Source organism: Manacus candei, unplaced genomic scaffold (assembly GCF_025592945.1).
Source record: "Manacus candei isolate 608988 ecotype Guabito, Panama unplaced genomic scaffold, ASM2559294v1 h1tg000014l, whole genome shotgun sequence".
In the NCBI taxonomy this organism is placed as follows: Eukaryota; Metazoa; Chordata; class Aves; order Passeriformes; family Pipridae; genus Manacus; species Manacus candei.
The window spans coordinates 2,531,284-2,559,070 of NW_026138062.1; the positions used below are offsets into that span (position 1 = coordinate 2,531,284).

Consider the following 27,787-nt stretch of genomic DNA (forward strand, 5'->3'; position numbering starts at 1 on the left):
GGAGGAATATGCAAAAAAAAAAAAATCTCCTAGTGTGTATTGTAAAGCGAAAGAAAAGAGGAGGAACAGCTAACGTTTGAAGTGACAAAATCTACAAGTCTCCATATAAAAGGGAAATAAAAATATCAAGAAGAGAGAAAAGGGGAGGAAAAAGAAAAGGATAGCAGTTTTCAAGGAAAAGAAATTCCCCGTAATTGTTTAGAAGTTAACATGTGAAAAAATGCTAACGTTTCCTCACATGGAAAACAAAAGGTCATGTCACAAGATTTACCATCAAAATACAGGTCCCCGAATCTTAGTGCTTTCCTAGTAGAAAGAAATCTGAGGTAAACTGAGCAACTCTTCTTTGGGAAAAAAAAAAAAAGAAAAAAAGAAAACAAAGAAAAATACTTTGGTTAAAAGTGAAGAACTATGATATTTACTTTTGAATTAAAAGTAAGGGAAGGAACTTTACATAACAACTGCCACTAACTCTGATCCAATTATGTTGAAATTAAAACTGGGAGGTTATCAACATACTGAGCATTCAGCTTTACATTTTGATTTCTCCCTTTGTTCCAGACTCAGTACGGTCATTTCCCTGACCTTCAAAAAACTAATTAAGTTTAAAAACCTAACCTAACCTAACCCCCTGTCAGGGCAGGCAGAAGCCACCAGCTCTCATGGTTTGAGATCTCTTGACAAGCAGTTTTCCTTACCAGAGGAGGCTTTGTCTGATTTTAAACTTCTCACCATAAGGCTGATATTATCTAGCACAGATGTAACATGAAGATTAATTCCCCTGAAGCTGATGGAAGGTACACAGGTGTAGAATTGGCCCCCCAAAAGTCTGGAGAAGGTGAAAGAATAAACCCTAACACTTTCACAGCATCCTAAGGGAGACAGGCAGTCTGCACCCAGCTGCGGGCATTGAGCGTGGTGGGTTGAAGAAGTGCTCACAAAAACTCAGTGAATTAAGAAATTTAACCCCCGTAACAACCAGCTTTGGATATCAAAAGGGACAGATTGGAGGGGGTTGCTCCTGAGAATGCTTGCCTGCTGGAAAAACTGTAGTGGGGAGAAATGAAAAGGGGGCTTCCAAGTGACCTTTCACAAGCACTTGCTCCAACTGACCAGGACACATAGCATTTTAGCCAAAAAATAGAGAGGTGAATCAAATGGGGAAGGAGAGCCCCACTGATCAAAAAAAATCATGATAGAGGGAAGTTTGAGTGGAAGAAAGCAGTTTAGGATTTAAATGGAAACTGAGCACCAAATCTAAAGTTGCTGGAAAGTAATTTTAGGAAAAATATGTGTCTGTCTGCTATTTATAGCTTTTTCCTATCTCCAGTAAATCAATTTAAGTCATATAACTAGACACTAGAGAAAAGATCGAATAGAAACCAGGAACTTACTGACAAAGGCTTAAAATCACGGACCTCTAAGTCATAAAATGATAAAAGGCTATCATAGGTTAAATAGTTAACCAAACTTTCTCCTCCCACCAGCACTAAATGTAAAAAAAAAAAAAGACCTTTTATTTACCCCACCATGTTCTTTCAACTACATTTGACCCTGTTGTTTTGGTTCACTCTGAGCTCCATCATGCCTTAAATTGCTTTGACTGAAGATCAGGGGTTTTTTTCTTCTCAATTCAAAATGGCCAAATTAGACAGCAAGGATAAAAATAAAAGGACCACTGGCTTCTCATGTTACTAACGTCTCCTGTTTTCAGGGCAGCAAAAGTAGTCTGTTTGTGAGGAAGAGGAGAGTGCTACTGTTCTTTGAATTAATAAGTGAATTTTAAAAGAAATTTAAATAATGGCTCAGGGTGACAAGGGTTGCTGCTTCCTACTAATGGCAACAGGCTGCTTCTCTCAGGCAGCCTGTGTGTGTGTGTTTGCTATCATTCAAGGTTAATTGGTGTCCTGTCTTGGGGAGCTTTAACATATGTGACATACAGTTGAGGATTCGCTCCCTTCCTTACGGTGTGGATAACTCTGGATAACTCCTCATGCCCATAAAGTATTCTCGAGCTGAGTTGTTCCTCGCTTTGCTTTTACCATTAACAAAGTGTCTGACTCCTTGGGATGCTTTCTGCTGCTAAATCAAACCCACAGCACTGCAGGGTAATGGAAAAGCACTCTGCCTGCCTGTGACATGTTCACTTTGCCACTTAAACCTAGGGAACATTGTAGTTAAGATAACAATTCATTTCCCTGTTTTCCTAAATATGAAGACATAGACATAAACAAACACTAAATATAAACAGTTTGTAAGTTTTAGTTTTTATAAGTAAATTTTAAGTGCTTTCATTTATTTAATTAGTGATGTTTCTAATTTCCATTTTTAAAGAGATCGTGTAAAATTCTGTTTAGTTATACATCTTCCCAAGAGAAGCTTTTGCATTATATATTTTTTTACAGAATTAAATTTGCAGCTGCGACGGAAAATTACAAGACATTTTAAATAACAAAAACATCACACAATAAAGATGAAGATCAAATATCAATATTGAGAGATTCAGAAAACACTTTACATATATTAGCTTTTTTTAAGATGCACATTGAGAAGTAAGAAGATATTTCTTTGGATGTATGCCATTGATGTATGATTAGGTTTGGTTTATTTGGTTTTGGGTTTTATGTACAAACAAATATGCACAAAGTGTTGTCACGGCACAAAGGAAAAAGCATGTCTTTGGGGGTCAAGTATCTTCCAGTTCAAGAGGAGGATGAAGTACATATCACCAATAAGATATCCTGGAACATCCGATGCCAAAATCTGTCTTAGGAAGTGAATATTATAAAACCCACAAATCTGTAATTGTTTATATAGTCAAACCCATTCTGGTAGCCTCTGCAGAAAAGCTGAACTTTGAAGAGATTCTCTATTTCACTGCAAAACCACTCTTGCCTCTTCCAGTTCTCCCCTCTGGCTCACCATCAGGTACTTCCCTTCCTCCTAATTCTGCCCCTACGTTTTCACACACCCACCCACATCTCTATGTTCACACACAAAAATTGGTAAGAACGTTTGGACAGAACTTCTTTTCTTACTGAACACGCTTTCCCCCTCTTCCCACTCCCCTCTATTCCCCCCGCGTCAGTTCCCACACCAGGACACAAGGAGCATCCCCACTACTGAGCTCTTGCAGCTCCTGCCACCAGTCCAGCTGTGTGCGCATTGGCTAAATGCTACAAGGTCAAGATCGAGACCAGAACTCAAAAATTCCACGCTAATTACTGTGATTAAAGTCTGAGTCCCAAACAGCCAAAGACTCCTCAGCAGTTTAGGAGCAGGCTGCTAACGAGTTATATGTAAAATAAGAAACAGGCACTTGATAAAGTCAGAATCAATAAAGTGCCATTCCTGCCTGTTAAAATGACCCTGCCGTAACAGAGAGCCTCTATGTTCACCAGAGCCTGCACAGGTTAGATATCCATGTCTGCACGGTGTCAGAGAAAAGGAAAACAGTCCTTAAAATCACTTCTGATTTACATCTGAGTTAAAATTAAATCACATTAAAGATGTGCCTGAGAATATTTACCAGAAGGAAATGAATGGAGTATCAATATACTGGTGCTGCAGAAATCAGAAGAAAGAAGAAATTTGTCATGCACTTTTGGTCTTCCAGAATTTCTGATTTTTTTATTACAAACTGTCATCTTTATGGTTTTGGTCATGGTGGGGATATTTTACAAACTGAGGGTCCCTTCACACTTCTAAGAATTTTTCACTAAATAGACCATATTTTATCTCAATTTGCAATTTATGGCAGTCTACATTTACCAAAAGCACAATCATCTTGATGATCCCTGTACTTAGAAATGTAGATAAATTATACTACTAAATAAAGCATAGACATTTTTACCACATAGGAAAAAGAAAATAATATTGCAGTCTTCTCTGCATTTTGAGATTTTTCCTGTAAATCCACTGGAGCATGTGCTTAGCCCAGAGAAATCAAGGACTAGTCAAACACAGTTAACCACGTACTTAAGGACCTGCAGGACCAGTGATTAATTTTGGATTATGAAACTATTCTATTTCCATGCATTCTTAGGCTACACGTGGGTCAACCTGCTATTTTCAGGTTTTGGCACAGACACTTGTGCAAAATTGAGTCTTAGATGTATGCAGATGCGATCCAGCTGGCGAGTATCTTTCAAACAAAAGATGCTCAACCTCAGATAGAGAAAAAAACCCCTGCATGATATTTTCACAAAAAGATTAAAAGTAAAAATATGATTTATGTTCAGTCAAGCATTATTTTGAAGAATTATTATTATGCAGAGGAATAATTACATCAAAGAATTTTTTTGTTTTAAGCTGAACTTACTCAGAATGGTTTCTGTGCCAAACAACTGAGCAGCGAAGAACAATTTAGCGAGCACTTAGTAAATATTAAACCGCTGAAGAACAGAACTATAAAACTACAATGCACTGCAATTACACAAAAAAAGAGAAAGTGTTGTAATTACATCAGAGCTGATGCAATATGACAGAAAAAAAGAACGAATGCACAACAGCAATTGTGGCTACACTAATTGAAAACCAACTGCTCTCTGCTTTTGAATACAAGCCTGGTGGAAATTTTAAAATATTTCCTAAACAGAGGATAAAGACAAACTCTTGCAAATCCTGTAGTGCTCCAGGCAACATTTAACTTTAGAAATGTCTACAGGCAGAAATACTACCCTGCAACATGGCTCAGGATGGCACAAACAAGCATCTGTGTTTATTTTTTAACTAGTCAGATTTATAAGAGCAATGAAATCCCTACAGAAGCATTTTATATTGACCTGATATGGACTTACTGTTTTAACCAGCTTTTTAACTAACTCCACAAGTTAATAAAGGCAACTACATGAATCCTTACTGCCTATGCATTAAGATAAGAAAAACATTCATTAAGCAATATCCAGACTGTTTTAATTACAGGAATATCACTCTTATTTGTAGTATAATGTTCGTTAAGTACTGTATAACATTTTCTTAAAATGCCCCAGAGGCAGTTAAACTCTTGATTACCTATTAAAAAAAAATAATAAAAAAAAATCTCCCTTAACTTCAATCACAGAAGTTAATGCCTATTGCAATGAAATTCCAGGACTTTTAATCATGTAAAAATGTCATATGCAAATCTTATTAACCATGAAAACATTATATAAGATCAAATGAATTTTCTATGCTATCACTACTCAGTGTTAGCAAAATGTTTCCTTTGAGAATGACATCAGTTGAAAACCAGATTATTACTTTATTAAATTCAAAAGATAGCAGGGAATGCCCCAAAATTCTGACTTCCATATTTTCATAGTAGCAGTGGTTGGATTAAACAACCTTACGAAGACAGAACTTTCATGATCTCTAGTAAATAAACGCCTGGAAAAGCTTTATTATCCAATAATAAAACATCATTTTTCTTCTGCCTTTTTCAGTACATTACAAAAGTTAACATTATTACTGTTTTGGCACAGATGAAAATGAAACACCTACATTTTTTTCAGTATTTGTCCTGCATCTGCCCATTACTCCATACATTGCTTGAAAAAAAGCTGTTCATTTTTTGTTTGTTAACACCACCAAGAATTCAAAAAATCATAACAACATGATGCATTAAAAACTGCAACTTTTTAAAGTGCACATTGAAACACTATTTTCTGGTTCTGTGTTCCTGGCTTTGTATTTTCAAGCTTTTCCAAAGACAAAAAATTTCTTAAAAAAATATAAAAAAATTAAAAGTGAGATTTTAGGAATCCAGGCTTAAATGAATTAGCAAATATTGGGACATAATTGATAAATAAGTGGTAGTTGGTAGTTCATTTTGATCTTTCACATTAAGCAGCTGAAGGATAAATTTATCACATAGGAATAGTCGTAACAAACCCTAATTCAACAATGGTTCTCCAAAATCATCTCCTTAGTAAGGTCAGTAAACTAAAAATGGTAAATTTAGCACCCACCAGTCTCTTCAGGCTCAGCATCTCTCTAGCCACTGAGTTCTCCTTGGTGAGTAATAAGCTTTTGCTGCCCTGAAAGGGACAAATCCCTCACTCTACTGAGATGGTGGGTCAGGTCCTGCCACCCCCATGAGTGCATATTTGGGGTATGTGGTCAAAGCCCTGGGTGCACTTTCCAAGTGGGAATTCAGCCATAACCCTCTTCTTGACTCAGGCAGTTCATTAAGTGCCTTGAGGAGGTAATCTGCCTGGGGCAGATGAACCGCACCCAGGGGTGTCCACAGCAGGAAACTAATTTCATGGAACACATTGGTCATATCATCACAGTATCATCACAGCCTGTCTTACCAAGGATGAACTTTGCTGTGTAGGCAAGCTCAAAGACCATAAAGGTGCCGGATCTACCAGGCAGATAATATGAACGTGTGATGGAAGAAAAATGTTGGCCAAGAGACAATCAGAAGATTTCTGTAGAAAATCCCATTCCTAAGCCACTTTTATTATTTAATTATCTAAACATTTTCACAGAACTCTTCAGATCAGCTTTGCCACATCCCAGGAAACTTAGAAACCGGCCATAAGATCATGGCCCCCAGGTCCCCGCTGCAGACCCTCCACCTGGTAAGTCCCATCCCATTTGATAGTCAGTTAGTTACCAACATGGACATTTTAAAAAATCATCATCATCAAGACTGAAAGTGAGATGGGGTGAAAATCAACTTCCCTGCAAATTAGTATGATTTTATTTTCGTAAAAAAAAAAAAAAAGGTTGAATTATCAGCTAGCAACCCCTTTTGGGGCAACGAGAGCACCTGATGGGCCTGTGCAAGTGCAAGCACTCTTATTACACGCTCTGTGGGAGTTTCTTATCTGTATTTCCCAGGTGAGATTCCTTGTGTTGCTACAGCATATATTTACTGTGGCTAGTGAACACATAAAAAAGCCAACTAAAACTTAGGTAAAGCTCTAGAATCAAAGTTGCTCTCCTCGCCAATGGCCCTGTTTCACAGGATACCCCTTTTCTCCCAAACACCTCAGTTTTGTTAAATGTGGATTTCCTACCTCACTGTATCATAACACACATCATCATCATCGGTCCTGTTCTCTTAAAACTAAATTTTAGAAAACAGACCTGTCCCTGATTACCTAGAGGGGAGGGAAGAGAAGGGAAGGGAAGAGAGAGGCAGGAGAAGATGTCACCAAGCACACAGCACTCTTGGGAGAGCCAGAAAAAAGAAATTCTTCTGACTGCCCCAGTTTAAGGGTGAGGAATTTTTTCCAGCTAAATTCTTGACAAAGACTGTTCAATATTTATTTAAAAATAAGTGAAGAAGAAAAATACACTGCCTCCTTTGCAATCTGCACAAATAAAATGGCTTTTAGTTCATAATGATGATATGTAGTAGATAAGCAAAAGTCCTGGACTACAGCAAATAAAATCTCTAAGGAGAAATAGGATTAAGTCTACCTCTATATAACAGCTTTTATGACATTTAAATGAGCAGCTGTGTTTCTCTAAGTAAGTGTTATAGCACTCCACATTTGTATAAAACCTGAAAGCACACAGACTCTTTGAACTCGCTGATATATAACCTTATGAGGAAAAAACTTTCCTCTGAAAATACATAAAGGCACCACTTGGCTTACCTCTGAGTGTTCTTCAACAACCTATATCATGAAAAAAGTTTAGACTTAAGGAAATAAGACAATTAGTTGTCATGTCATTTATCCTCTACTGGATAAAGAGAAAAAATATTCCATTACTGAATCTGCCTACCATTTTTTTGCTTGGGTAACATTTTAGATATACTTTAGCACAAAGGGGAAATAATATCCTTGAGATACATTTTAATTCTGCAGTACATGTCAGTTCTGTACTAATAATAAGAAACACAGTACCTACCAAAGTCAATATTATATATAAGGAACTTGGACGGTTTGAACCATCAGTTTTAGTCTCACATGGCCCCTTGTTTGTCATCATCTGTTTCCTTGCTGATAGGAAGAATGTAACGGGTATTTCAATTTTAATTTTCCCAAATAACAGTTTAGTTGACCTAGTGTCTCAGTAATGGTAAGATTTGTTGCCAGAGACTGTCTTCAGATGCACTGGAAAAAAAAATAAATTGTGGCATATCCACTCTATTCTCTAGCACGTATCCAGCAGGGAAAGTCTTTCCTCCTTTTTTGTGTCATTTGCGTTAAAAGACAAAATGCAAAACAATAACCTCACTAGTCCTGGGTACAAGCAAGGAAAAAATGTGAGACTCTGAACAGACATTACAATATGCCCATTCTTAAAGTCAAGATTTTCTTTTGGCTTTTAACCACAATAATCAAGGGTGAACATCATTTATATGTGTGCATGCTTATGTTTACATCTTTATGTGCCTGTATATATATCCACATATACAATCTATCCATTTATTTATTTATGCACATATAAATGTGCATATATAAATGTGCATATATGTACACATGTATGTGTATGAAAAGACCCAATGTGGTGTAGTACAATAGCGGCACTGAATGATGGAAAGCAGAAAAAAGAATTAAATTCCATAAATCCAAGAAATAATAAAGCTGGTTTGTCCACAACTTTTAGTCTTGAATATTCCTCATATTTTGCTGAAATAAACTGCTTGTTCCTGCATCTCCAGCAATGGCATTAGAGTGGGAATTTTCCAGTGGAATATGAAGTCTGCCCAGGCCCTCATGGATACTAGACCAAAGGCCGTTCCACCATTAGTTATCAATGACACTGCCTTGCTTTTGGAAGGATTGTGGTCTTTGCACACACTTTGCATCCACACGCTGTGGGCATCCCACGTATCTCACAAGTTCAGGTGTGACCCTGCTGGTTTACAGCTTCTGTAGACTGAAGTTATCTCTCAGTGACCCAAAGCAGCTCTCCCTTCACCGTTACTGCTTTCTGTCTTTGCCAAATTCTTGCCAGAACAAAGTAAGCAACATACTATTTCCCACAAGTGACACTTGAGCTCTTGGAGATCAACATTTTTAGACAAAAAGGTAAGCGAACAATCTCATATCGTATTTTCCTTGACCCAGCTCAGACTATTTTGGAGGGCAAGGAGGGAACTGAGGGGTTGTTTCACCACTACTCTACCAGTACACATTAATAGGCAGGGAAAAAGACTAACAGCTAAAACAGCCATTTACAGCAGTACTCAGAGCTACTAAACCACACCACAAAAGAGGGGTGGACTGGTGAGAATAAACAAAAATTCTTTCTTCTCTTTTGAGAAGCACCAGGAGAAGGATGGGCATACCCTTGCCATGATGATCTTAAGGGTCTTTTCCAATCTAAATGATGTTCTTCATCCCTCTCCTGAAGCTGCACGGTTCCTGTACCCAGGCTGGGCTGTGAAAACCACAGCTGAGCTGTTTGCAAAACAGACTTGAGATCCCTGTGGAAACAGTGAAGACAGACTATCTTAGATACCTGAATCTGAAAGGATATGTATTTAGCTGTTTTGTATAGCTTTAAAAGCGCTGAAAGGTAATTACCACCACTACCAGTGCTAGTGCTGAGTTTAAATAATTTCTTCCACTATGTATTAAAGCATTCACTTCATCAGAGGAAATGTTGTTCCATTGCTGGACATTCCTGATGTTCTACAAAATGTGTCCCAGCATTCAGCATGCTCAATTTAAAAAAACTGGTGCAATCTGGTCTGAAACCTTGCTTTTTCTTTAATAAAATAGAGCTATGTTTTGGGGTCTTTTAAAGATAGACTGCCTCTGTTCTTGCCCTATGCAGATATAATGTAAATTGTTTTCCCACCATGATAACAGACAAGCTTGCTGATTCGAGCATTTTGAAGGTATTGCTAGATTTCAATCCACAAAAAGGTTATTATAAATATTAGTAAGTACATTTATTCATGCCTCAGGACCTTATTAGTTTAAAAAATAAATAACCAGTACTTAAGTCTATGTGGTTATAGTTATAGTAACCTTCAAATATTCTATCTTCTAGCCTCTGCAAAAAAGAAAACAGCAGACAGATTCTAGACCAGGATCAATCGAATAACAGAGAAGTGAAGACAAAAGAGGCTGAAGAGATAATTAAGGCTTCAAGTGGCTGCAGTATGTTTGTTACCCTGTTATTTAACTAGACGATGTGCACCTCTTGATTAAAAATATACTTTTATTACTCTATACACCTTTTCCATTGCTTGGAAACAGCAATCAAACAACTGATGCTTAACCTAGCATAAGGAATACTAGGGTCATTTTGAATGCAGGGAAGATGGAGGACTTTCGTAAGACTGCTCAAGTCTGAGGGCCAGTAAGGAAGAAGACTAAAAAGTGTCTACAGGAAGAAGAGAATGAAAGGGTAATTGTAGGCTGCAAGAAGCCTGGTCTGACAGAGTGAGGAAAACCCAGAACTTGGGCACTATACACATGAAAACTGAAGCTGGCAGCTTCATGGAACAGGCAGCTCTACAGGTGAGCCAAAGCAAGAGAGGTGATTCTGAACAGCCAGCACACAGCAAGGCAGGATGGCCCAGTTGACCAGGAGAGGGGTGACAAATGCATAGGGTCTTGGTGAGATGGCCCACAGGCATGAAAGGGAGGAATGGGTTTTGGTTTCATGCCAGTGGCAAGGCAGACAGTGCTGGGATATAACTCACACCGAGCCACCACAGGAGAAGACACAGGAGGACTGTGGAAGAGCTGCACAAGGACAAGAGATGAGACTGTGGAACAGAAACCACACTGTCAACCAGGGAGACATGGTAGGTATTCACTTGGAAAGTCAGAAGAAAACAACGTCAAAGGCAAGATTAAAGGAGTAGGGTGAAGATGTAATTAAAAAAAAAGGGGGGAAGAAAAAAGAAGAGGATGAGGTCAGTGGAGATTTTGGTGAGGGAAGCATCAATGAAGCAGGGACTGAGGAATCTCTTGATGCAACACCACAGACAGAGAAAATGTATTAACTCAGGGCGGCCAGCTGTGTCACTTAAGGAAAACAAGGGTAGCCTGACACAAATCTTTAAGGATGAGGTAGTAAAAAGGCAGTCAAGGATGGGAGTACAAGGGAGGAGGAGGAAGCAAAAATGAGACATTGGGGTTTTGATTCAGCCAAGTAGCTGAGTTCAATGTGAAGAGTCTGAGTACTCTAATAATATCACTTGACTAGGCACCATTCTGAATCAGGGCCTGGTTCAGGAGCCTTCCAGCGACAGACTGGGAAAGAAGATGTGTAAAACACACAGAACAAATGGTTCAACACACAGAATGGAAATGAAATGGGTACTTCAATGCTAACCCCAGAAGTTGTTCTGAAACCCTCTGTGACCTGTCACCTCACTTCACAGTGAAAGCAGAAAGATGTTTTTACCTGACCTACACACAGATTTGCTGCACACAAGTGATCATTTTAATTTAGCCTCTACATTGTTTTGCCAGCACTTGATGTTGCACAAAAACAAAGAAACTTCAGCTCCCTGCAATATAGTTCGAGTGACTGAACTTTCTTTCAGTAGCCAGAACTGCATCCATTAAATGTGTGAAATGCTAAAGGTAACAGTGTCCAACAACAGACAGTGAGGCAAAAGGAATTCAGACCAACCTTGGGAACCAGTTTGCCAAAATTATGGGTGAATGCTAGGGGAAAAGGACAATTAATACAGGAACAGATGGCTAAGCAAAAACAAAAGCCATTATCTAAAACCTGGCTAAGGAAAGCTTAGCAACTGATTGTTTAACAGAAGGAATTAAAGAACTCAATTAAATATAGTACAATCAATAGTTTGGATTCTAAGGAATAAGAAAATGGAGGACTTGCTGCCATTTGTGGCAGTATTAAATACTTGCTGTTCTCACATTAAATATTAAGATGCACAAGTTTTATACAGAATGGACATTTCCTATCCTTCTGAGAAGATGAGCTATAAAATGCAAACTCTAGGCCAATAATAAAAGCTTTAGTGACTTGCCAATCTTAGGAAACCATAAAAGGGTTCTGCAAGTGATCTGATGCTTAGGATATTCTGTTGAAGTGTTTTCCTCCCCTCTTGATTCCCCCTTAAAACATGAATACATATGGTCCTGGAAAACCATACTCAAATGAGAAGGCTTTGGCTGTGTCCCCATGTGGGTGAAGGGTTACTCCAGAAAAACAGCATCATTTTCTGAAGGTGCCCGACCTGCACCACATCAGCTGACAGCCACCATGGAGCAAGAGCTGGAAGAAAAGCATGGGAAGTGGTACAACGGAGATATGTCTTACACGTGCTTAGAGACATGCCAGGATAAGAACCTGCAACCTCTGGTAACTCTTAGTAGAGGGAGGGTGTAGCACAGGCTAGTGTGGCTCGGACAGCCCACTGGCATCACATTCTGCAGCATTCTCTGCCATGAAGCCCACGTAAAACTCCATCTGTGGGAGTCGCAGCCGCTCTTCCATGCTGAGAGCAGGCACACACATTGTAGTTAAATCACCTGGTCCCCAACAACAGAGAATTAGATCCAAATAAATGTCTGAATCTCTGCCTGAAGCCTCAGTACAAACATGGACTCTCTCAGGGCAGCACCCCATGAAAAGTTGCAAAGTAATGAAAACGTAGCCTTCTATCATCTTTACACAGAACAAAATTATGGCTAAACCTGTCTACCATCACTGCCTCATACAAACCGTTCGAACCAACAGGCCTTACTTGTACATGCAAGTGATGTTTGGTTCTTTTCCATACTTTCTGGTACTTTAATTATTTTAGTAATTAGCTGACACACATTATTTCAACATATCACATCTCCATGGTGGCATCATCAGCTTCTAATAAAGCTTTCTTTAAGAAAAGAAGCAGCTTCTTAATTTTTTTATTAAAAAAAAGTTAATAATTACAGGAACACTGACAGTGTTGCTATAGTTACGACTATATCAGACTTTCACTTACAACTCCCTGTTTTCAAGGGTCAATAACTCAGTTGTCAAAAATCCCACTGGGCAGAAGCCTGACACATCTTAGACATACATTAAACAACTGCATAAATGAAATAAAAATCAGTCGTTTCACACTTGTAAACATTTTGAATCAAATCAGTCTTTCCAGATGATATTTTGAGCATCCAACAGTAGGTTTTGTGGATCTTTTGTATATATGTTTTTTGGCAGGTTGTTTAGTCTTTCAGGTGCCCCAGTATTTTTGGCTGCTGCCAGAGGGAAAGGAAGAAGAGCCACCACTTTTTCCTCCAGCCATTTCATCCCCCCGCAGCAGAAAGGAAGCAATTCTGGATGTGCCCGCTACGCTTCTAACAAAACTTCCCCAGGATTTTTAGGCACAAAAGCTTCACACGCATGTGCAGCAGCTGGATTATCACAAAAGACCATAACGGCCCTAAGAGCCGTTACGGTATATCAAGTGAGTAAACCGAAAACTAAGAAGGATTTACACAATGACCATAGTGGCTCCCTGGGAGCCGTTACGGTCTATCAGGTCAAAAATCCACTTTTTAAAGAGCGCCTAAATATGTGTATACCCAACAGGGCCTTGAGTTTCCAAAGCAACTATCACACACATTTTCAAAATGAGCTAGGGAAGGGAAGGGAGATTACACCAAACAACATAAAGACAGAAATTTTTTACAATGAATAAAAGACATATCATGCAAATTCTAAAGACTTATATTTAAATGGAAAAAAAAGTGCATGTTAAGTTGAGAAATAGGATGTAATGCGATTCCTTCATTGTCAAAACAGGTCCTTTTAGGTTTTTCCTTTTTTTTTTTCTTTAAATGACAATTAAGTGAAAAAGGAAATTTCCCACCAAAACCAATCAGTTTTAAAAAAACAAGTTAGGTTTCACAAAATATAGAAATAATGCAATCACAGCTGGGTTCTGAGTTGCAGTTCTGCTGCATTTCAAGTCTCCAGCCACAGCACAAGTTAGTAACACAGCTCAGCTTTGCTTTCCTTTAATTCTCTCCCATTGTGTCACAAAATGAACAAGTTATTCGAGACAGCGATTTTCTCTGTAAAAGTCACCTCTATTTTTTCCAAAATCTGCAATAAATCATCAGCCTACTTACTTTTTCTTCTTCCCCTTCCTTTACATGCCATATTTGTTCCTGCAGCAAACCTGTAAGAGAACACTTTCTCTCTATGACCTGAGATAACGGTAATGTTGAAAGAATGGCCTCACTTGTCAAAGATTAGAGGGCTGTCTGCAGCCTACACTCCTCTTTACTTCAGCCAAATAGGCCCAATAAATGCTAATACTCAGCATGACGCATCGAGAACGCTAAGCCTCAACACTGGCTAAGAAGAAAGTATCACAAATTTACTGAAATTATCTATAGCACAATAGAGAAGAGAAGGAATTAATCAAAGTCTCTCTCTTAATGCAATGCTTGATTGAACTATCCCAATCCCTTTTTAAATAGGATAACCTAGTGGCAAGTGACCCTGATGACACATCCTAGAGAGGTACACAAGTACCACTTGTTCGATTTTTTTTCTTTTATGACCTCATTAAGAAGGATTTTGAAGATTGTTCCTGAGTATGAGAACAAAGTGTCTGAAGATATCTCTAGCTTTTTATGTCTTTAGCCTTTTGCCATTGAAACGGATTTTGAACAAGTGTTTATAAACTAAGTATACGCATAAGCAAAAAAAGTCCTTAAAAATGAAATATACTAAAGCTTCCTTTTCTTAAATGCAAAGACTAGCTAAGTCTCCAAGAAACAAGAAAGTTTTGCCAAGGTGAACTCATGATTGCATCTAACCCCTGCCCTGTACTCCCTCTCTCTCCTTCCCCATTATAGAACCCATTAATTAGATTTGGCGGCAATTTTCCCTTCCTTATCAGGGAAGATAGAGTCTGCCAAATCTGCTAGTGTGAAAATACTCCATCTCCAGTAACATTTTTTCCTAAGTGTTTGTTGATTCCATGCCTGGATTTAATATCGAGGATTATATTTTATAACCAGAAACAAACAAACAGATTTATAACTGAAGACCGAAAGGCAAACAGCAAAAAAAAAAGCAAGCCAAGTACTGAACCTAAATGTAGCATTTTTATTGACTTCTTAGAAACCAAATAACCTGGCATATTAGTGTGTGCATTCTGCAACAGACATTCAGCCCCATTGTACTTCTTAGAAGAGAATAAAAAGAAACCCTACTGTTTGAAATCCAGCGGAACATCCCCACAACAGAGCACAACTGTTCCCTCATGCATGAATGGGAAGGAGATGAAAGAAAAGATGGACTTCTGAGGTACAGCAAAAAACAAAGACAACAAAAGTGCTGATCATGAGGGAATGACACAACTCATTGCTGCAAAAAGGATGAGAGAAAGGAGCTCAAACAATGGTGCAGACAGCTAAGTGACATGTAGAAGAATTGAAAAATCTACAGAAGTGTCTTTTCTTTCCACACTTGACGAGAAACAATTAAATGTTGGTACATCTGTCATAAAAAAGATAATTGAAACCTGTTACCATCATTATAGATGGTAACTTAACTACCAAAACTGTAACTGTCCAATTAAGTGTTGCCCCCTCTGTTATCTATACCACTTGCTAAAATGAAAAAAAAACACCTTTAATGTTGGTGGCGATTTACCACCAGTTTAGCTGTTGCAAGCCACACAGCTGAACTGGCACGTTTTATAAGGTGGCTATTTAGGCTATAGGGTACCTACGTCTATTTGCACACACACAGATGGGGGAAGGCAGGCACACATGGGTGCATGCAGGCTCACATGCGTGAGTGCACGCATTCATGCACATGCTCTCGCACACCCACCAGTGAAGATGTATTTTGCAAACAGATGAGGTTTTCGACAAGGAATCAAAAAAACCCAAATAATTGCCAGAAGCCTCACTAAGTGTTTACTCCCCTGAAGGTCCACCAGCCTGAGAAAACAACACCATGCTAAACTAATCCACCGACTATTGCTACCTGCTTGATAATGTGCAACATCCCACAAAACTGCAAAGCGGTTATTGACCCTGTCAGAATACCTGATTAATGGATAAATGCTGTAATTGATTAGCAGAGGAGTGTGAATTAAAACAGAATACAGCATCAATAATGAGCTGCTGACAAAAGGTAGCCGACATAAAATGTAAAATGGTAGCCTGCAGCCATAAAATGTAAAATGGTAGCCTGCAGCCATATCTCATCAAAGACATGCATTTCTTAGAAACAGAAGAAAACACTGCTCCTGAAAAAACCCACAAGCACAGTGTCCTGTTCTCTGCATTCTTTAGGCTTTTTTCTTGGTAATGATTAAACCACCAGCAAAATGTTATGGGAACTACTTGTGAATCTACTTCATACATCAAGTCAGGCAAGGCAGTTAAACGAGTGCATTATCCTCTGGGCTTCTCTACCCTTAAAGAAATGCACTAGTCTCCATTTCATTTCAGTGAGCTGTGATTTTGGAGTGCTGCTAGGTGCATCCAAGGCTGCCTTCAGTGGGGTGCAAAGGCAAATCCCACAGTTTGTAGGTACACCAGGGAGCCCTACAACAGTGTCGCACCAAGGAGACAACTTGGAGCTACAATCATCACATTGTTACACTTGTTTTCCGTTCTCTTAAGGGCCTTAGGAGGCCAAATGATCCCACATTTGTTCCTTTTTCTTTCTGATTTAATCCTACTCTAAGGCCCTTCTTTATGCCTGACAATATATGAAATAGATCATATAGATTTTATACAGCACCCACAAACACACACATGATGTTTCCCTGCTGTAGTTTATCATGCAGTGTCAGAAGCACTGAGTTTCTTCTTTTCATGACATCTATGTTGGTCTTCCCGTTCTTTAGCACTGTGCATTACTCTGTGCATTAGAAAGTTGACACACCTAATGTAATACCATCAGACATACCAAAGCTGTTCTGGTACAAGCAGAAAAAAACATTAGGTTGAGTAGAGCACTTAATGTAATTACGTTGCTCTGACTTCCTGAGCCAGCTCACTCAGAAGTAATTTAAGCATTTCTATGTGACATTGCATTGTATCCAGCAAATACAGCCTCCGCTCAAAATGGTTGTTGCTACAGTGTAAGTATCTTGGAAGTCTCTATGTGTACTTTTTCCATTTTAAGCAAAACCCCAGAAGATGTTAAACTGAAGATACGTGCTTTCCATATGAAAAATCCAAATAATGAAAAGGAAGAAGGCATTGTAATGATTGTCTCAAAATCTTATTTTGTCAATTTAATGCCGGTTTTACATTCCTTTGCGAAGCATAATATATTTTTGTAATGGTTCTACAAGTTCACAAATACATATTCAGAGAAATAGTCCTTTGGAAATCCACATATTTTAGGATCATTTGTCTTTTTTTTCATCAGCTAACTGTGAGGCTTATTTTGGGTGCAGAATGATTTTTCTGCTTCCCTAGCTGCTTTGGGACTGAAACTTCTTCAGTGGTATCACAACTTTTTCAATTTAAATAATTTCCCAGTTCAGGAGTAGATGTAATCTCATCTCACATTGGAATCTAAAGCATCTCTTGTGTAGATGATCACTACTATGAACCAAGAGAATGAGATATTTCCAAAGAATAAGCCTGGTATCTTGGGGTTGCAGGACCTGCCCTCCCAATGCGCCTCTCTCCCTTTACTGACTGCAGAAGTTGCCCAAACAACTTGCACTTTAAAAGCTGCAGCTACATCACAAGGCTTCTGTCTTAGCAATTTAAGATAATTGCAATTAAGGAGGCTTTTAACCCTTCCTATTGTATTGCCCTGTCCTCAGTCCTCAGCAGCTCTTTGTGAGGACCAGGGACTGAGAAACAAAGTGTGCTCTGACAGGCCCTCACCCTGCTGCAGAACATCTCCAGTCCAGCATAAGCTCCCTCACAAGTACTTCTTTGTCCTAAAACATCGCTGTACAAAAGGAGGGGCAGGTCACTGTGTATAAGAGTCTGTCCTAGGAAAGGGGAGCCTGAGTCCCCCCTATTATCCATGCTGTCCAAGAGATCCTGCTTTCCAGGATACCCGCTGTTTTGGGGAAGACTGAGGGATAGGTACATTTTTGCTATATAAAAAGTGATTGGTATTTCTTTCTTGCTCAGCTTCCAAAGGAGGAATAAGGGATCCTCCACCAAAACAGCAAGTGGCTGGATGACTTTAGCATTTTTGGAGTCTGAACCTGGTCAGGGTGATGGTGGGACTCTTATAAGTAAAATGAGCCCAGCTCTCACTGTCAGGGCAGGTAGGGCAGCACTGGAATATCAGAAAGACTGTAGGCACCAAAGAACTCCTTTTTAAAGAAATAAACAAGGACACCTGCTGACAACTCAGCTATTTCTTGGAATAACTGCTTTACTTACCTGACTCCAGAGAGCCTACTGGTGTTGGATCCTGAGTACTGGGGGACAGCTGCCCAGAACCTTGCAACCAGGAGAGCTCACACCATCTGCAACCATGTAGAAAACACCAGCTTCCTACTGTTTATTATCAAACCCAAACAGGTTTTTTTTCAGAAATTAAATCTTGTCTCCTTTGCTTACCTGTTCTTATATTATATTGTAAAATATGAAACCTGGTTTTAACCTAAAAATATACTAAAAAGTAACCTAAAAAATACTTCCAGCAGCCCAAAAGAGGAGTCTACCAAAAAAAAGTACTGAAAAGAGACAAAGTTACATCAATTTCAATGGCAGCAGGATTAGGCCCTTTAACATTTGGGGGGGGGTGTTGCAGGGAAGAGGAAAGACAAAACTCTGGCAGCTGAAGGTTCAGCTTGATCCCCAGAACTTTTAAAGAAGACATTCTTCTCCACAGCTATTGTCAGAGCTGGAGACAAAAGTAGAGGCCCTTTCAGCTGAACTTAGCCAGAAAGCCATTTGTAACTCCTGCAGAGCAGTGCTTTTATAGGTCAGGGCAAACTCCGAAAAGGTTTCTCTCTTTTTCATTCTCTTTTGGAAGATCTGGTTAGGATCCAGAAACTTAGCTCAGAAATAAGCAAAAAACACTTCAGCACATTACAAAACAGTGGTGGAAAGATCTCCAAATGTATTGTTTTAACCACAGTTTTCTGATTCAGAGCTACATTTTAACAGTTGGTGTACACACCTGCAGAGGTCATTACTTCTCAGACTAGTTCCCCATGAATTATGGGTTGCTTGGGTCTTCAGGTATCTTAATGTATGGGTCAAAGAGGAGTTTTGGAATTTAATTTTTCTTCTAGTCCCTTAACATCAAGGACCTGGAACACAGTTTTAGCAAAAACATTTTAATACTAATTCGTAGCTGCTAAATTTTTCTTCCTAATAAAACTCAGTCAGATTGGCCAGATGAGAGGGGTGCAGGAAACTACAAAGGAAATGTCAAGGTAACAGCTTTGCTCTCTTTTTGCATCCAACTAGTGGAACAAACTCAGTTTCCTGAAATATATATCTGACCACACTCTAAGGGTTGCTTAAGAATGCAGGCTTTAACTGAAATGGTGATCTCAATACTTTGGGGATCAGATCCTCACCCAAAAATATTTGCTCTCCCCTAAGAAATGTAACTGGAATTATTTACTATGAACAAGCAAACAAGATAGAAGTAAATCCTACCAAATTAAATGGTATAAAAGGAAATGCAGTCAAATAGAGAGAAAAAAAGGAGATTTGAAAAGATTGATGGAAGGACGCCAGAGCCATACAGTTAATATAAGAGCAGAAAACAAAGCTGAACATTTTATCAAAGGAGAACATTTTAGAAATCCGCATACCCACCATTCTTGGTAAACCGCTGCTCTGGTAAAAACCCCACTGCTTTCCATGACTAAACAGGAAAAAGCAAAATACTACCAGTTAACTTCTGGTATGCATTTAAAGAGAAGCACCTTGTTTAAATACATTTTCTATCTATGAGACTGCATGGCTAAATCAGTGATAATCAGACTTTCAGAAAATGGTATATCCAAAGCCCGCCAAACTCAAGCTAAATCTCTCACGCGTGCAGGTGTTTGACAGTTACACTGGTAATAAGAGGGATTGTCTGGCCTATATTCATCTTTACAGCAGCAGTAGATGAGTAATATTTGAATGGGTTAGAAAGTGCTCTTGATACTTTTGCAAGATAAAACTATGTGCTTTGTTTCACTTCAAAAAGCATTTCAGGTTTTGGTGTATTATTTTCTGTTAGTCCAAACCATAGCAGGGTGTCCTACTTTTGATAAATGCCATAATATCTTTAAAATACTTTGAATACCACCTAAAGACATTGTCTAATGTTAATTTGCACTCACAACTGAGTGCACAAAAGAGTATCTCCAGAGATAAGAAGTCACACAATGTACAGCAAAAGGATGTTTCAAAAACAAATTTGGGGTTCTTGTTGTTTTTGTGGGTTTTTTTACATGGGTAATTTAGGGTAGATAAATCCTGCAAAATGAGGTCTGCTTCTTTTGAAATATTTGAAGCTCTCAATTCACCAACTGAAGTCACGCAGAAGTGAAGAAAACCTCTTAGAAACAGGATTTTCTGTTTCTAGAAGGTTACTGGGGATGAAAACTTGTCCCCACTAAAGTTGCCAATGCAGTGTTCAGTGCATCAAGGCCACAATCAACCACTTTAAGAAGTGGTGTGTGTGCAGGAGTTAATGAAAAGCCATGTAAGGATATATGTAATACTAATAAAATACATTCCAAAGTTACAGATATATAACTCGAATTTACAAGATTCAGGTTAAATTGACTTGTATGGTTACCTATAATATTTAGCCCTTAAATTTTAAATGTTTCATGTAGTATGGACCTTCTTAGCTTACCACAGCAGTTCTGTTCTACCAATCTACATAGTTTTTCAAAGCAAATTTGCATTGCTTACACTGAGCTCAGCCAGCCACATAAAGGTGAACAGAATGTACAGTTTCTTAAATGAAATCACATTATTACAGATCTCAGTTCTTACCAAATCAATGCCGTGCAATCTCAATAACATCACTGACCATATCAAACACTGAAATCTTCATTCAAAGTGGCCCAGTTGGAGTATACGTATAGCTAATGAGACAGTATTAGCCAGTAAAATGTACTTCTTTACATTCAGCTCCCCCTCAAATTTAAGAGTGAATAAGTTGGTTCAAGAAAACACTTTTCTCCATTACATGCATACACAAAGAATTAACACCCCTGTTTCCAAAAAGACTGAAATTTGGGCATAATCCAGAATAATGGCCAGTATTTTTACAGATTTTTTTTATTACACAAAGGAGATTAAATTCTGTGGATTTTATAGCAAACTCCTGTGCTGTAATTCCACCCTGGCAAATCTCTTTAGCATGTAGTTAGCAATGACACAAGATGCACTAAGACCTGAGTTTGTCCAGGGTTATTGTTTGTTTGTTTGTTTGAATACTGTGAACCTCTTACTTGTGTACCATAAAATTTATACGTGTGTAAAATCTACTCCTCAAAAAAGTAGGAAACTTGATGACTTTGTTCTTAATGTCCTTGCCCACCCCCCCACCAAAAAAAGTTTCTAGATGAAGAGTCTTTCTCATTGGGTTCACAGATTTCAAACTCAGTTCACTTTTAATTACTTTCCTGTGAAGCAATGCCAAAGTAGGAAGTTCAAGAAGTCTTTATAATAAATTCACTATTATTCAGTTCTGCATTAGTGGAGTTTAAATGACTTTCACGTTCTACCTGCAAATTGAAAACTGAGACCTCCAATGTGAATGGCAACTGTTCAGTCCTCACACAAACTCATCTGCAGCCACAGAGCTCAGACTGGACAGGTACTCTCAGTGGGTACCAAATATTCTTTAATTTTTTACCCAATGATATTGGCTTTGTGGCATAATAAAGTGGGTTGCTCTTAGAGTTGGTTCTAAACTGAGAGTCTTCTTTTTTATCTTCCACCTTCAGCTCAAGTGTGCTTACATTTTTTGATGACTTGCAGTGATCTATCTACTTTTCATGTTTAGTGTGGAAGAGCTAAGTGACTCCGACGTGAGCAGCATAAACCTCTTTTATGTTTCTGTAGAGAAAATGAATCACACAGCACTCCAAAGAGCATTTTGTTTTTTAAAATCTTCTGCTTTTTAGGATAAGACATTAAAATATCAGATTGAAAAGAATTACAAAGACCTTAGCAAAAACCAATGGATTGCAGATTGCATCTCCAGAAAAGATGTTAAATCAGGGTTCCTTCACCCTTCTAAAAACGTCACTTAGTAAGTAACCTGTGGTGCAGCATTTTTTTCTTATGTTCCTATCCACTTCTAGCCTGAGTGTGCCAGATTACTATTATATATCATGTTATTCTGGTTTGTACCAAACAACTCTTAATCACTTCCACGCAAATTTAGGTACACGTACTCCAAAAGCCATCACTTGTTTCTGATACTCCCGCAGCACCCGTGCAGGCTCCCCAGCTCTGGAGCCTGGGGAGGAGGGAACTGTGGTGGTGGGGAGCAGACCCAAGCCATCTCAAGGGACACCTTTCCTCCCGGTTCAACTCCCTGGGTGACAGCCCGAGGCCATGAGCTGAACCCCGGGAACCCCAGCCGGTGCCTACCTCAGCCAGCCGCTGCAGAGGGGAGCTGAGGGCAGGCAGGCCCGGCGCCCCGGCACGCTTATTTTCTTCCGCCTGCGTGTGCGGATGCCAAGCCCGGCATCCATAAAACTGGGTTACATCAAACAGACCAACCGCCATCATCTCCCTGTTATTACCCCCGACACAAGGCCCGACAAAAGGCTGCTGCCAAGGCCTCTGCTGACAGCCCGAACAATAGCGGCCACAAAGGCCTTTTCTGCCTGCGCAGATGACATAAATCTGATGCTATAACGCCAGCACGACTTCAGCTTGCTCCTTATTTATTTATTTAATAAGCTACTGTCATCCATCTCGGGAAGGTGGCTTCCAAACTCCAAATTAATCAAGCCACTGAATGTGAATTTCCATATTGCTCTGCCAAAGGTCTTCTCCACATCAATTGCCGGGAGAAGGCCCCTGTTGTGCTTTGGTGTATTGTGTGCGGTGCTACTGCTGCTGCTAAAAGCCACTCTGTTTTTAATAAACATGCATTGTTCTTTTTGTAGTAAATCCAGGAAATAATACCCAACTGGGAGTTTGGGTGCAGGCTTTTTTGTAGCATAAGCAGAGCAATGGATGCATTTTCACGTCTGTTTGTGCTGTGAAGGCTCCATTTGTTACTGCTTGGAAGGTATTTTATTTTTCAAGAATATAAATTAAGCCAATATTGAGGTAATTCTTTCTTGTTTATCTTGGGGAACCCCAAGCTGAGGTCACTGATCCTGCATTTCTGTGTCAGCCATGTCATTTCACCAAATGGGAGGTTCAGTTTCAGGTGCCCTGTGCTTGGCCATTCACCTGACTGCCAGAGAGGAATTTTCTGGAGCACTCTGTGTGAATTATATTGGCACTACTGAATTCAATGAAATAAAAAGTCACTGATTTAACAGACCAGGAATTTTGCTAGTGTGCCTTCTAAAATTCTTTAGTCAACTACATATAAGGTCTCAAGCCCACATAAGTTACCTGTTTCCTTTCGGAAACCTGTGGAGAAAGAGGCATCTCCCTATGGGATGGTTCATCACTGCTGTCTCAAGGATGGGCTGAACTACCTTCTTGAGTAAAATCACGATTTATCTCTCTTTAGTACACTCCTACCACCCTGGGTTGTACAAGCTCTACCAACTTTCCAGCTGGCAGAGAGGACAAGCGTAAGCGTGGCAGCCCCAGATGGCAGGAGCAAAACAAGAAGGGTGGCTCCCAGGTGAGGCGGCAACTGGAGGGACTTGCTGTTCACGTGGCTGCACCACAGCCGCATGGACAGGTTTGTTTCACAGTCCAGACACTAGAAAAATGCTCCTCTGTAGCCTAACAGGAAAGGAAAACAAGAGATGAGTCAACATCACCACGACAGCAGAAGGGAGATTGATAGGTCTCTTTCATCTGCTCTATTTGAGCATATATGTGATGCTTTCCAGGACTTACAGACATAAAACAGGACTTATTTCCCCCTCAACAGGTTATTTCAATTCATAAAGATGGGAGGAAGTCTTCTTTCAAATATTTTTTATTTAAAAATGTTTACAGGGAGTTTTCACTAGAAACGGAACCTGAAGCCCCACATTTTTTTTTAATGATGGATGAAACGAAGTATGCAAAAGGTTTTAAATAGTGCAATTAAAAATTCCTTCTCCACTCAGTCAGCTTCCCCGTTAGCCCAAAATTTTAGTAGTGTTTTCCAGGAAAAAAAAATAATTTCTCTGAATAGTTGTATTGCAAGACAAAAAACAGAATAGAGACAGCACTCATAATATGAGTAGAGTTTGACAGACAATAAAATCTACCAGTGAACTAAGAGATGAGATAATTATAGATACATTTACAGTGTTTTAAACATTTTTATTCCATGAAATAGCAAGGTAATTTGTAAACCTGATACTCCTACTTGACTAAACTTTTCACTCCAGAAATACTACAGCTTCACTCAGGCTGGAGTCACAAATGCTGAGAAAGGACACTAATAGATGGCATGTTTCATATTTCAGTAACATCTTCTCTCTAAAAAAACCTCAAACCCAGTGGAAAATATCAAGTTAAGCTTCACAGCATATCTCCAATGAAAAGTAATATTTTTCTAATGAGAGTTAATTATTTTCAGTCTGTGAAGGAGCTGCCCAGCAGCTACTGCCCAGAGCAAGAGCTGGGATACTCATGCTAAGCTCAGGCTCAGGAGGCTGAAACACATGACAGCTCACAGGAGGGATTTTTACAACCAAGTAATACTACATCTATGGTTATCCCTGCAAATGGGCCGTTTGGTTTCCAAGAAAAGAAGATAGATGAGAGCAGAAACTACAAAGATGCCTGAATTTGCAAAAGTGAGCAGGTCTGGGGAGGAACCACCTGTGCTTTCAGGACTGGTTTTGCTTTTTATCCTATGAGTTTTCTGAGGGAAGAAGCAGCCCTTCTGTGAAAGCAGAGGCAATGGGAACTGCCCAGAAACCTGTGACACCAGACAATAAAAAGTGGTTGAGTAAACCTGAATGGTGGGTCGGGAGGACGCTTATCCATCTCCAGGCAATTCCATGCAGGAGAAAATGTCTGAGTTGGAAAAATCACACTGCAGGACTTGGAACACGTAATGAGTGAAATGCTCACGTAATGAGTGCTCTCCAAAGTAAGGAGAGCACCTCAGCTTGAAATTATAAACACACCGCCTTGTGCTTTTTAACATCATCCAATGGTCTCGAGACAGACAAATCAAAATGTTAACAACAAGCAAAAGCAAAAAACACGTCCACAAACTGCTACATGAGAAAATGATTTTTTGCCCATTTCAGCATCTAAGTAACTATTTAACGTACACTTGTGACACGATATTGAAGACAACCTTAAAAATATGTGCCTAAAAATATATTATAAATAGCTCTGTTCCTAAGTAATGTACTAAAATTTAAGAAAAAAAAGAGAATCGTTAATTAATACTGCTCACTGTGTTACAACCTAACTGATGAAGAGAAATGCATTCAGACTTCTAAAATGCCTGTCTCCAAGACCATCAGGGTTAGTTTCTGAGTGGCACGTTTTAAAAACATTTAATCAGTGATCTGAATATGTGTCAACACTTTCTGGTAGCGTGCTATAAAATGTGAACCTTGTCAACAGAAACATAAAAAGGCGACACACTTGGGACACAGAGCTTTTATGCTGACACACTGTAATAATATAATTTTAAAATTTATCATCTGTTTAGCCACAAGCAACAATTAATCTTTTTGACTAATTGCACAATGTTTTAAATAACACCTCCAAAAGAAAAAAACCCAAACATGTTCCATTTTTACCTTCCTTGTCTTCACAACTGTGTTGCTTTCAAAACCTTATGAAGCAACACGCAATAAATTTCACAATAGGATAAAAATGTTAGCAAATAATTTGTTTCCCCCTCCTCAGTTAATAAAATTACTTAACATTGAGCCTGCAAGCGAAAAGAAAACCCCAGGAGTAATGCAAGCATCAGCGGGTTCAGTTCTGTCGCGTTTCTGTCGCATTAAGTGACATTTTATTCCCAAATCACTTAACCTTTGACTTTTATAACTAAACATACAGACCCTGAATTGTTACTGTGGACGGGAACAGCAAGCGACACTGCTGCCAGGCGTTGAAGCCAAGTGCCCCACAGTAGAGGGTGGCTACAGGATGGAAGTAATTGGGCTCACAAGAACCCAAGTTTCACTCCTTGTCACCTGGAAAAGGAGGCAGAAAGCGAAACAGGAGAAGGGGAGATGTTTCTGCTAACGAAAACCCCTCTGCTGAGCACCGCCAGATACATCTCCCTAGGGACCCTAGGCTGGTGTTTTTACAGCATTCCCACAAGTGATGCGCATGTCAGGTAAAGAAGGGGTTAATAATCAGGCAGAGGTGGGAAAAAGCACTTTATAATTAAAAGCTAAATCTTGAACCCAGCTGGAGCTGGATGAGGGACGGGAGGGAGGGACCTGGCAGCTGCCCTCCTCCATCCACCCCCTTGAGACCATGCTGCGGATGGAGAGGGAAATTAGAAGGTTTTCCAGAACAAAAGCGATGGTCACAAATGTTGGTTGCAGCAACTGACCATGATCCCATCAAAGGTTTCTGAGCCAAAATGAACATCAATTTTGTAATGTGAGTGGAGGGGGGCTTTTGGAGTAGCAAGGTAAAAGCAAGAGTGGCAAACACCAGCTGTACCTTGGCACCTTGGGAGGGAGGGTAGGAGCCTTGCAGGGAGCTGCAGCATGGTTTTCTGCAGGAAATTCTAGAAGCTTTATTACTTAGCATTTTTACTATTGACAAGGCACGTACAGGTAAGCCCCAAAGCCCAATTCTGCGTCTGACTTGGGCACTTGGAACTTCCATGTTTTTTGCCAAAATATGTCAGAATAATGTCAAACCATATAGATAACTTCGGAGGTTTTTTTGCACAACAGAAGCATCACAGATCATCCTACAAGTATGTTCATGTAAGCATTTTCTGATTAATAGCCACCCTGACTGCCTCCTTCTGGGTGCAGAGGAGCAGGTCACTGAATATGACTCCATGGCTGGACAAATGCAGTTGCATCTGAGAACTTTGTTTTTCTTTATAAAACTATCTCGATGGTAGAGTACTTTAAATTGTATATATAGAGACTAAGAAAGCTTCTGATTAAACACACAATCGCAGAAATACTTCCTTCAGCCCACTGGCTGAAGATGTTGTCCTGTGCAGCTCTCGTCCACGTGAGAGATTTTGTTGGTGTGACGTATGGTCATGAGAATGCCAGGGAGGAACCTGACTGCCAAATTCAATAAGGTACTAAGCCAGTCATGACAGGATTTAGTTTCCAGGCATGGTCCTTGTCAACTTACTGTTAATGATTTTTTTATTAACACAGTAGAAAAAAAATTGAAATCTTCTAGGCTAAATATGGAGCAGTTCCCACCTTACTTTAATTTTAAAGGACAGTTGTATTTGCTTCTCCTGGGAGTGTAATTGCAGGTATCCATCAGCTGGAGAACAGTGGACTCCAAACAGACTATGAAAATCATCCCTCAAAAAGTTAGAAAATTAGATATTAATTACTTATGACTGATGTTTCTTTAGAGAATGGATTCTTTTCCCAAATAGCAACTATTTGGTCTAACACAAGAGGGTTTGCTCTGTCATTACAGATTCTTTACACTGGTTAAAAGTATGTTAAACTTGTATCTTGAATTAATGCCTACTTTGGAAGTCTGAGAACTGGCAAACCAATCCTGAGCTGTACCCATTATTAGAAAACGTAGTGATGGTCAGTCAAAGAAACTAACTATTAAAATCTGTTTAATGAGGGGGAGTTTTTCATGGCATGGATCAAGTATTC

The 27,787-nt window shown here is 39.3% G+C and overlaps 1 protein-coding gene across 4 annotated transcripts in view; it reads right to left on the minus strand.

Moving 5' to 3' along the window:
• CLYBL (citramalyl-CoA lyase) overlaps window positions 1-27,787 on the minus strand; it is a 167,949-nt gene that overhangs the window by 85,422 nt on the left and 54,740 nt on the right. For 2 of the 4 annotated variants that reach the window (XM_051780641.1, XM_051780643.1), the window contains exon 1: window positions 22,449-22,567. The exons of the other annotated variants lie outside the window; for them this stretch is intronic. In XM_051780641.1, coding sequence (XP_051636601.1) covers window positions 22,449-22,552 — 104 coding nt within the window. In that variant the 5' untranslated portion in view covers window positions 22,553-22,567. Of the gene's footprint in view, window positions 1-22,448; window positions 22,568-27,787 lie in introns of those variants that run through there. 4 annotated transcript variants of the gene reach the window in all.